This window comes from Hemicordylus capensis, chromosome 5, assembly GCF_027244095.1.
Source record: "Hemicordylus capensis ecotype Gifberg chromosome 5, rHemCap1.1.pri, whole genome shotgun sequence".
NCBI lineage: Eukaryota > Metazoa > Chordata > Lepidosauria > Squamata > Cordylidae > Hemicordylus > Hemicordylus capensis.
The window spans coordinates 43,475,022-43,486,360 of NC_069661.1; the positions used below are offsets into that span (position 1 = coordinate 43,475,022).

The window sequence follows — 11,339 nt, forward strand, 5'->3', positions numbered from 1 at the left end:
TCCACTGTGGATTTCACCACCCTAAATAGTTTAGTGTCATCTGCAAATTTGTCCACTTTACTGGTCACCCCAACTTCTAGGTTGTTTATGAACAAGTCAAAGAGCACTGGTCCCAGTACCGATCCCTGGGGGATCCCACTTCCTACCTACCTCCATTGTGAAAACTGTCCATTTATTCCTACTCTCTGTTTCCTGTCCTTCAACCAGTTACCAATCCACACATGAACCTGTCCCCTTATTCCATGACTGCTAAGTTTACTCAATAGCCTTTGCTGGGGAACTTTGTTAAAAGCTTTTTGGAACTATATTATAAGTTGACATTATAAGTATAAGTATATTATGTCAACTGGACACCTTTATCCACATGCCTGTTGACACGCTCAAAGAATTCCAAAAGGTTAGTGAGGCAAGACTTGCCCTTGCAGAAGCTATGCTGGTTTTCCTTCAACAAGGCCTGTTCTTGTATATGCTTAACAATTTTGTCCTTAAGTATGCTTTCCATCAATTTACCCAGCAGCAAAGTTAAGCTGACCAACCTGTAATTTCCCAGATTCCCCCCCCCCCCGCCCCGATCCCTTCTTGAAAATTGGAGTCACATTGGCTACTTTCCAGTTCTCTGGTACACAGCCTGATTGTAGGGACAAGTTATATACTTTTGCTAGGAGAGCAGCAATTTCACATTTGAGTTCCTTCAGAACTCTTGGGTGGATGCCATCTGGCCCTGGCGACTTGTTAACTTTTAGCTTTTCAAGGCAGTTTAGAACATCTTTCCCTTGTCACCTCAAATTCACCCAGTTCCTCAGCCACTGAACCTGAAAAATTCAATTCCGGAGAGCGTATATGGGCGGTATCCTCTGCCGTGAAGACAGATGCAAAGAACTCATTCAGCTTCTCTGCAATCTCCTTATCCTCCTTAATAATCCCTTTCACACCCTCATCAAGTAAGGGTCCAACTGCCTCCCTGGCAGGTTTTCTACTTCTGATATATTTAAAGACGTTTTTGTTATTCCCTTTTACACTTCTAGCTATAAGCTCCTCAAACTCTTTCTTTGCATCCCTTATTGTGTCCTTGCATTTATTTATTTTTGCCAGAGTGTATGTTCCTACCTGTTCTTTTCATTTGGGCAGGACTGCCATTTTCTGAAGGAAGTCTTCTTCCCTTTTATAGTTTCCCTGACTCGACTTGTTAGCCACGCGGGCATCCTCCTGAACTTGGTGGTACCTTTCCTCCTTCTTGGTATACATTCCAACTGAGCTTCTAGTACTGTGGTTTGAAATAAGTTCCATGCTTTCTGGAGTTATTTGACCCTCCTGACTTTCCCTTTCAACTTCCTTCTTAGTAGTCCCCTCATTTTTGGGAAGTTTCCTCTTCTGAAGTCCAACACATCTGTGTTGGACTTCCTTGACAATTCTTCACTCGCATATATGCTGAATTGGATCACACTGTTGTCACTGCTACCCAATGGTTCTGCAACTCTGACATCTCGCACCAGGTCCTGGGCACCACTCAGGATTAAATCCAAAGTTGCCATCTCTCTGGTTGGTTCTGCGACTACCTGTTTTAAGGCACAGTCATTTAGCACATCTAGAAATTTGGACTCTCTGTCATTACCTGAATGTGAATTTACCCAGTCTGTGTATGGGTAGTTGAAGTCACCCATTATTACTGCCCTGTCTCTCTTTGACGCCTCTCATATATATTTTCAGCTCCAGGTCACTCTCAGCGCTCTCACTTTCCTATCAAGTTGGCATGAAATTTTCATGTATTCTACTACTCCATTAGGGCATAATACTTGATTTCCCCCAAAAAACATATAGGGGGAAAGTTTCTAATTTTATAGGCAATCAAAAAACATGAAAGCTTCACATTTGTTTGAGTGGAAAATACCCAGCAGCTTCCCCACAGCCTCTGACTTTCCCATGCTATTGGTATGACATGTCCAGGCATTCTACAATTGTTCTAAAGCAGGAATTCCAAACAGGGGGTACTAGTACCCATAGGTTTAGGGGTACTTGTAGGGCTCCCAGGGGATACTCGAAGCCCTCCTACCTCCCTACACTGCAGATGCACTATTTGTTCTCCAGCTGAGGACTGCTAGCTTGAATCTGAGGTGTCTCCATTGATGTGTCTATTGCAGAAGAGGTGTGTGTGTGAGGAGGCACAGCTTCAGCATGGCTACATGCTGAAACTCAGTGTACTCCTTCCCTCAGTTTGTCCCATTAATTTTAATGGGACTACTCATGAATAATCTGTATGTAAGCCAGTGACTGGAGTAGCCTGTCTCATAACTGTAACATTTTAATGTGTGTGTTCACACACATACTAACTAACTAAGGCGTACCTGTGCTGAAAGTCACCTAATGGTGCAGTGGGGAAATGCTTGACTAACAAGCAGAAGGTTGTTGGTTCGAATCCCCGCTGCTACTATATCGGGCAGCAGCGATATAGGAAGATGCTGAGAGGCATCATCTCAAACTGCACTGGAGGAGGCAATGGTAAATCCCTCCATGGCCTGATAATTTCATGAAGTTTAGTTGGAAAACATCAAAGTTATGGGCATGAGAAGATGAGATGTGTCTCCACTGAAAACATGTAAAAAAATGTTTCCCATACATTCACACCTATGACTGTGTGCATGCTGAAAACCTACCATCTTTTTATATTATATATTATATTTATTCGATTTCTATACCGCCCTTCCAAAAATGACTCAGGGCGGTTTACACAGAGAATTTCCCATATCTTCCAATGTAAATATCACTATCTGCATTATTCATGGAAGATGATGAGAATTCTAGACCTGTCTTATGGACTGGAGGTAGGGTTTGCGTGTTTAAATGCTTCTCTATGATGATTTTTAAAAAGCTTTTAAAATTTCCTCTGTGTAGGAAACCTAACGGGTCAAGAAGACTAGGCTACAGACAACCTCTTTGACATGCTAGCTTTCCATAGATTGCAGGACTTGCATGTCTTGGTGCTAGTGTTAAGAAATATTGGAACAGATTATACTCATCCAATTGGATAGAAAAAGCAGTGTTCGAGGATACAAACATCCTGTCCTAAGAGAGGATGGTTCACACAATCACCAAAAGCACATTAAAAGCTGGGATACCCACATTTTAATGTTTGTGTGAACTCAAAAAAATCTCTCCTGACACGGTTCCAAATTATCTACTTTGCTCTAAGCCAAGACAGAAGGAAAAGAGAGCCCTCTTACCTTGTTTTTCTGGCCGAGTGTGAACCCACTCACATTTTCTACCCACTTATTGGGGCACAACAGCTCGGGCCACAGCCATGGAAACGCCACACTGCAAAGCACACTCTATGATCCAGTCTAAACAGCTGCTTAAGCAGGGCTGGGTCCACATCCTGTTCCTCTGTGGCTAATCAGGGGAAAGCTGCTGATGTAAAGAGACATTTCCTTTCTGCTGGCAGCACAAAACATGCTGGAAAGGCAAAGGGGATGTTGGAGGACCTTCCATGGCAGGGCAGGGCAGGGCTTAAAGCTTCTGATTTGAGCTATGGACATCATAGCTCCCTTGACTATGTGTTCTGTATGTTTGCAAACCCAAATGGAGTTTCTGGTCATGTGGCACATTCATGCCCTCCAGCCCACCCCCACATGGTTGTGTGAGCAAGCCTATTTATGGGTGTCTTTCTGCCTTGCATAAGACCTGGGCAGTATGAACATCAACAGCTGCAGATTTGTGAAACAGGCTGTTTGTCTAGCCATTCTGCAAGAGATGGGAAGAGAGCAATGTTCTTTCTATTGGGCCACTAGGCCCAACTGCCCACTGCCCTTCCCCCGCCGGCCATCAGACCCCATTTGCAGCCAGTCAGCTTGCAGGAGAGGATGGTAGAGTAGAGCCTTAATCGGCCGGTACAAACACATACACATTTTATATTTCATTTGCACCTTGAGATTTTCTGTTGAAAATAAAGGTGGGATATAAGTATAATAAGCAAACTACATTGCCAAAATAAAACCACTGGTCTGACCTAATCCTATACCACACATCATGTTACCGTGACCCTCAATGAACTCAGTCAGAAAGGCAGTAGGGAGATACTATTAGCAGAATACCAGGACCTGCTTTGGGGATGGAGAAAAGAAACTAAACAAGTTCACAGAGTTCACATAATATTCTACCATACATGGGACTATGGTGTAGATAATAATAATATCACACAACCTTTCAGTATTCAGCTCTGAGTAACTACTACTCCTTGGTTCTCAACTCACCTTTGTGAGATGCTTCTGTTTTTTGTTTCACTTTTAACTGCTTTGTGACACTTCCTTGGTCCTAATAAAACGGTTACCCTAGTCTGGCTTTGGCTGGGTTCCCTCGCCCGCGCTCAACATGGCTACTCACAATTTTAAAGCGTCCCTGTACAAAAAAGGGCTACTTCCCCGTTGTCTACCTTTCCTAGCTCTACCCTGACAAATCCTTCGAAAGGCGAAGGAGAGCTCCACCCACCCCGCCAGCGCGCGCGCATCTCCAGCCAAGCTTCCCAGTTCCGCCTTCTTCTTCCCCGCCCATAAGGGGCGGGGCGACATCTCCAGCATAAATAGGAGCGGGAGGCGCGTGGTTTTTTCTTTTCGACGGCGACTCGAACTTGTTGGGGGCTGTTTATGTGATATGGTTTGAAGGGGAGGGCTAGTGGAACGTGGCCTGCTGTGTGTGCATGGAGGCGCCTTCATAGTCTCCGCTGGCGCTGGGCGGGTGGCTTTTCCTCAGGCAGAGAGTTATTTATTTCTCTGAGATCCTGCTCAAAGGGAAAGGGTCCGGCTTGCTTTGTGCGTTGCTGGCGCTTGAGGCGGCCGTAGCACATGCCCCTGTGCGCCAAGTTCAGTGTGTGACTGGCGGGAGGAGGAAAAGCACCTTGTCGGAGAAGGGCGCTAAAGGGAATCGTTCTCTCGCCCGCTTGCTAACCCCGCGCTTGATTTTTGCAGGAAAGAATGGAACTATTGGGGCGAGAATGTGAAAGTGCCGACCGGAGAAAGCAAACGCATTCACGGTAGGAGCCCACTCGAGTCTGACCTGAACGGCTGGAGGGCGGGGTGGAAGAGGCGGGCGCCGCCGCTTGAAGACGAATCGCTACTTTTATCGTGTTCGAGCGAGGCTATTGGCCAAGTAAAACTGACGCACGTCTTGCGTCATCGGCACGTGGTTCGCCGCCATCCGCTGTAACGGCGCTTGCCTCGCGCGGCAGAAGTTGTTGGGTGGGCGGGGGTTGGGGCGCGCCGAACGCCATGCTTCCATGGGACCTGCCATCGTGGCAGCATCCCTTCCTATTCATGGTAGAGCAAGCATCCCCTTGCCTCTTGGCATAGCTCCCACCATTCAATTGGGGCGAGACTCTGACTTGGGCAAGGGACATGGTTCTTTCGTGCGGGCTTGGGAGAGCCGGGCGGAGGCTGATGTTGGGGAGGATGGTCCTTGCTAAATGCCTATGGGAGTAAATGAATGCTTTCTCTCTGTGTTATTTGTCAGTGCACTCTGTGCTAGACCATTGACAGTGTTTGAGATTTAGCAAGTTAAACCACTTTTCATATTTAATGGGCAGTGCTCAAAGCACTTTATGTATACAAAAATCTTAGCTTTTGACCAGGCTTTTAAATGTCTGGTTTGCCACTGCTTTGTGTCTTACGGTTATATTGTACATGTTTTTTAAACTTTAGATTTGTATTTTTATATTCCATTTTAAACAGTATTGTAAACCACCTGGAGATTATTTTAATGAGAGGCAGTATAAAAGTTTAATAATAAATAAATATACTATGTGCTGTTCAAACTGCCATGTAGGATAATAGTTTTAGGATGACTTAGAGGTCTATAATGCCATCTAATGGCACAGTGGGGAAGTAACTTGTCTAGGGAGCAGAGCTTGCTGTTTCGAATCCCCACTGGTATGTTTTCCAAACTATGTTGGGCAGCAGTGGTATAGGAGGATCAATTTACCAAGTTGATTTCCCATTCATTTTGTTCATTGAACAGAGTGTGGAGAGGGAGATGAAGTAGGGCAGGAAAAACTTAATTGTTGGGCATTCTTTGCTTGGCCACCCCTTTAATGCAAAATTGTGCATAAACAGAAGCGGGGTGGTATATAACTCCATTTTCTATTTTGCCTTTTCATGGGCCAGTCTACAAAACAATCTTTCCAGCCATGAAATTGGAAAAAAGCATGGTAGTGTGGGAGCATATATGATGATTTAGAAACCCATGGGATTTTTGTGATGAAAGCAAACCACTTATGTTAATTACCTTCAGAATACCTCTAAAAACATGTTGGCAGTCTGAGAATCTGCTATTTTTCATAATCCTCATTAAAGTAGAAATATGGCTTGGGGGGGGGCCTTTTATAATGTAAAAGCAATATTCATGTCTGAATATTGGTAATTACAGCCAAAGTAATTAACCACAGTTAGGCAGTGATATGACTGCCTTTATAACAAAAATGCAATTCAGAATTATCAGGGGGGCGGGGCAGGTTGTGTGTTGTGGAAACCAGCTGATCATGACATTTCCCTAGTTATGGGTTTGAGATTGTTTTTGACATGTACCAGTTTGTGATAGTATAGTTTTCAGTTTGTGTTTTTTTGTTTCAGATCCTCAGAGCCACTTAAATTGTTGAGATTATTCATTAAGAATGGAAGTCGTTTCCCACCCTGAAGATCATGGAGCTAAAGTAGTAAGATATGACAATAACTACTCATTTTGTATCATCTGTCAGAGAGAGAGAAATGGGGCATTGGTGATGAAGCCTGTTGCTATATCCTATGAAAAATTACTAAGCTTTATCAGGGAGCGTGCTCACTATGGAGACAAACGTTTTCCTGAGATTAGTAGGCGTCTCGGTGATGTCACATGTCAAGACCTTCAAGCAAAAGGATGTTTGTGGTATAGAAAATGTTATCAAGAGACTGTTCATACCAAAATGCTCAAACGTGCCAAAGAACGATATGAAGAAAAGATAAAATTGAATACTGAGGAAGACCCAATACTGTCAAGCAGTACCTTCACTTGCTCTGTATTACCTTACAAAAGCGAATTTTGTTTCTTTTGTGAGAATGGACCAGGTCACAAGAACCCTTTGCATTCATTTTCTACAGAAAATGCTAGTCAGTCACTTAGAGATGCTGTTGAAAGAAGTGGGAATGAGAAACTGCTTGTCAAGCTTTGTACATCCATTGATCCTCAAGATGCACATGCTATTGACATTAAATACCACAAACGGTGCCGGGCAACACATGTAGCAAATGTCAATCGCTCACCTCTCAACCCACAAAAACCAAGCAAGGTGAATGAGGTGCCAGCCGAAATTGAATTCCTTAGTCTGCTTGAGGATACATTGTTGGAGGGAAATACAGTCACCATGGCTCATCTTCAAGAGGCATACACAGGAATCCTTATGGCAAATAATGTGGACAGCAATCCCAGTCGCAAAAAAATAAAGCAACTTGTATAGCATGATATACCAAATGTAGAATTCCATAAACCAAAATGAGTGAATGAATCAGAATGTTTCTATCCAAATTTTAAGAGATGCTACAATTCAGTTAGCAGAAGAGAGCAACACTGAAGGAAGTGACGACATGAAAATACTCGATGCTGCTGCTAAGATTCTACGATAAATTATTACCAAAGCAGAGAGATGGGAATTTACTGGTTCGCTTATAGAAATTCAAGATAGGGATGTTCCAGGTGAATTGTATAGCTTCTTCTGTTGGGTTCTCAGGGGACCAAGCACAAGCCTATCCACAGGGAAAAAAGACTGGGAAGTCAGCCAGCATGCCATGAGTTTAGCTCAGACTACAGTGTCTTTGTTTCTGTCCCAGGACCAAGTCCAAAACAAGATATCACAGACACTAAGGACCACCCATGAAATGATGGAGAATGAGGATCCAGAGGATGAGGAGCTAGAGGAAGAAGATGATGAGGGTCTCTGGGAAGAAGCAAATTAATACACATAATAATGTGATGCCCCAAAGTGCAAAAACTTTTTTAATGGACATATTTCATATGCTGTAATATTGGGTGTAAGGTAGTTCATTTTTGTCAACCATATACAAAACTGGTAGTAAAAGTCACTTTTGCAAAATGTTTATTATCGTTTAATTATTTGTAAACAGCTTTCACAGATCAGCATGAAAGCAGATTTTCAGACTTGCAGAAAGTTTTTTTCTTCGAGGTATTTTGAAGAGAACTGTGTAGGTGGTTTGCTTTCATCACAATCATCCCACAACATTGTGCATGTTTGTATAGCTCCCATACTGTTCCTAAAACATTTTAAACAAGGGGTGAGGAAAGAATCCAAAAGGCTTTGTTGCGAATGCTGCTGAATCCCGGGAGAGAGATACTTGCTGGAGGAGGGGAGCAAGAAGCTTTGTAACACTGACCAGCTAAATACATGTTGAAATTGGGACAGCTATATTCTTGCTCATCTGCCTAATTGGCAAAAGGAGGGCTATAGTGAATGCTAATTGGGTGAGTGAGCATGCTGCATTAAACTGACTACTTTGCTCACTTGGTGCAGAGTATCCAACAAACCTTAGTCTGGATCATGGAGAATGCCATGTGCATAACGAAAGGGTTAACCTTTGGTTTTGCTGTATAATTCTGATAGATGAAAGGGTTACTCTTACTTGATCTCCAGTTAGGGAAACAAGTGGTATACTAGCTGACCCGTGCCGCCGCCCTGCGGGGGCCGAGTGCAGCCGCCACCTCGCCTCCGCGGCCCGGCAAGGCCCGCCGCCTTGCTTCCGCGGCCAGGCCAGGCCAGGCTACCTCTCTCTCTCCTCCCGCCCCCCGTCTCCGGCGGGGCAGAGTGCGGCCGCCGCCGCCAGCGGGCCTGGCCGGCCCCAGAGTGCCGATGCCGTGGCCGGCCCCAGAGTGCCGCCATCAGGCCCGCCGCCTCGCCGGGCCCACTGCTCGCTGGGCCCCGCCACCACGGCCGGGCCCGCCACCATCGCTCTGGGCCCGCCACCTCGCCCTGCCTCACGGCCGAGGCCGCCACCACCACCTTGCTGGGCCCACCGCCTCGCTGGGCTCCGCCACTGCGGCCCTGGGCCCGCCGCCTTGCCTCCGCAGCTGCCCAGCAAGCGAATTCTCCTGGGTGTGCTGCCAGCCAATCAGGCGCCCCCTGCAGCCCAGCCAATCAGCTGGGCTGCCGGGACGCATTTCTCCTGGGCACACCCAGGAGAATTATATATATAGATGGTTAACTTCAGTCTCTTAATTCTTATGTGTCAGTGCTGTAGGAAATAGATTCTGTACTATTTTTAAAAAGCTTTGCATAACTATTGTCTTGCTCATGGAACACCTTGGCTTGGTTATCTCTTTTTAGACTTGCTGCCCTTTGATAAAGGGTACATTGGAAGTTGCCTTATACTGAGTCAGCCATTCTAGCTCAGTATTGTCTTCACAGACTGGCAGTGGCTTCTCCCAGGTTGCAGGCAGGAACCTCTCTCAGCCCTATTTTGGAGAAGCCAGGGAGGGAACTTGGAGCCTAGATGCTCTTCCCAGAGCGGCTCCATCCCCTGAGGGGAATATCTTACAGTGCTCACACTTCTAGTCTCCCTTTCAAATGCAACCAGGGTAGCCCCTGCTTAGCTAAGGGGACAAGTCATGCTTGCTGTCACAAGACCAGCTGTCCTACAGTAAATGTCTGGTAACTTATAAGAACTTGCAGTGCTAAGTCCTTTTCAACAAAATTCTGCAGTTACTGTATCAGTAAATTGAATCTGTTCAAGCCCAGTTTTGCCTGCCTGCTTCATTTTTTTGCAGGAGCCATTAGTAACATAGGCAGTACCTGAATTGCCACCTGATATGGGATGAGTCCCTTCCTGGTGAAGGTGAGGGATGAACAAAGTGAATGGGCTTCAACCAGCGTTTGATGTGTTAGTGTGCTCATCTTTCTATTCAGTAGATGAACTTGCACAGCTCTCTTATGGCAAGGTAATGGGGCTATGGGTATAGTAGTAAGAGCTTTGTAGGAAAGGTGGGTGTTCAGCAGGGTTTTTGAAGGAAATTAGGTGACATCACATACCTCGAGGGCAGCAAGGATGAAAGGGAGTCTTAGAGCAAAGGACAGTTAAGTAGCTGGGTGGAGAAACATTGCATAAACTATATAACATCCACTAGGGGGTGTTGTGCTCTTGTTGAAATGGGAAGGCTGTGCCCTGCAAGATTACATCCATCTATTCCCTGTTAATTGACAACTTGGCTTTCTAAACAGACTAGAATCCAACCCAGTCCATATTGCCAAAGGGGTACTGTGGGCTTTAATTTGTATGTGCCCATTATCTGTTGATCTGACAAGCTGCAAAAGGAAATTAATGAGCAATTGACAAATGATAAATGAGAGTCTCTCCTACAGCATAAAGTCCCCAAAACAAGGCTCCTTTATGTAACATAGTGAAGTGGTACACAGGTGTGGATTAAGTGACATCAAGTTGGTGTTGACTCAACAACCACATAGATAGATTCTCTCCAGGATGATCTGTCTTCAACATTGCTTTTTATGTCTCTCAGTGGTGTATTCATTGCTGTTGTAATCAAGTGCATCCACCTTGTTGCTGGTACACAAGTATAGCTGAGCATAAACTTCCATCAGTCTGCAGTAAAAAGGTTTTTATTACAAAAAAGAACATAGGCAATAAATTCAATATGTAGATAGGAAAGGCACAAAACCAAGATCTCTGGCATGTTGCCAGTTCTGGAAGATGAAGATAAATATTAAAAAAACTTGGTTGCAAAATAATTTTCCAAGTTCAAACCATTCTGTGAAGCATGGTTGCTACACTGTCCCTGCTGGGAACTAGTGTTGACAGCCTAGCTTATGTCAAAGCTCCATTTCATGAAGTGTGCTAAACTGGTTAGTACATACCTTTCTGTTATAGCAAGATAGGAAAGTGGTTGTGCCTATTTGTCTATTAATCACCTGAGATTACAGAACTGTTCTGGCTCATAGGATCTCTCCCCTTGTGGTTGGAGGTAGCTTGTATGCATGTATGGAGTGCACCAAGCATCATTACTCCTTCCTTTAGTAAGAATAATAGAAGGCTAGGAGTTGGAGTTGGCCAATTTGCATGAATTACTCTACCTCAGCAGGGTGAATCTCGCAATCTAAGCACAAAGGCTGCTAGGTATCTCTTGTCTGTTTATTCCTCCCTGTGATTTGAAAAGCTTTTAACAAAAGCTTTGGGACCTAGCAGGAGAAAATAGTGGTTTTGTTTGACCAAATGTTGGGGCATTAAACCCATTCTCCACACACCCTTTTTAAATCTGCATGGATTTCTCAGTGCTTGGATCAGAGCTTATGCAATGTCCAGTTC

At 44.7% G+C, this 11,339-nt stretch overlaps 1 protein-coding gene, 1 long non-coding RNA gene and 1 other non-coding gene across 4 annotated transcripts in view; 2 read left to right on the forward strand and 1 right to left on the reverse strand.

Moving 5' to 3' along the window:
• LOC128326636 (uncharacterized) overlaps nt 1-4,415 on the reverse strand; it is a 41,969-nt gene extending 37,554 nt beyond the window's left edge. The window contains exons 1-2 of one of the 2 annotated variants that reach the window (XR_008308164.1): nt 4,245-4,415; nt 1,108-1,556 (exon numbers count right to left, since the gene is read on the reverse strand). This is a non-coding gene — a long non-coding RNA (uncharacterized LOC128326636). Of the gene's footprint in view, nt 1-1,107; nt 1,557-3,218; nt 3,396-4,244 lie in introns of those variants that run through there. The other variant, XR_008308165.1, reaches the window with a different exon arrangement.
• Nucleotides 4,416-4,586: 171 nt separating this feature from the next.
• LOC128326996 (uncharacterized) lies at nt 4,587-8,108 on the forward strand. The gene is made up of 2 exons (XM_053255039.1): nt 4,587-5,020; nt 6,612-8,108. The coding sequence occupies exon 2, from the start codon at nt 6,653-6,655 to the stop codon at nt 7,469-7,471; it is 819 nt and encodes a 272-aa protein (XP_053111014.1). The 5' UTR covers nt 4,587-5,020; nt 6,612-6,652; the 3' UTR covers nt 7,472-8,108.
• LOC128328606 (small nucleolar RNA SNORA24) lies at nt 5,252-5,385 on the forward strand. Its single transcript, XR_008309329.1, has one exon. It is a non-coding gene; the product is annotated as a small nucleolar RNA SNORA24 (small nucleolar RNA).
• Nucleotides 8,109-11,339: the final 3,231 nt, after the last annotated feature.

What these genes read in the sequence shown, in the direction of transcription:
- LOC128326996 (XM_053255039.1), top strand. Translation starts at nt 6,653, where the DNA reads ATGGAAGTCGTTTCCCACCCTGAAGATCATGGAGCTAAAGTAGTAAGA.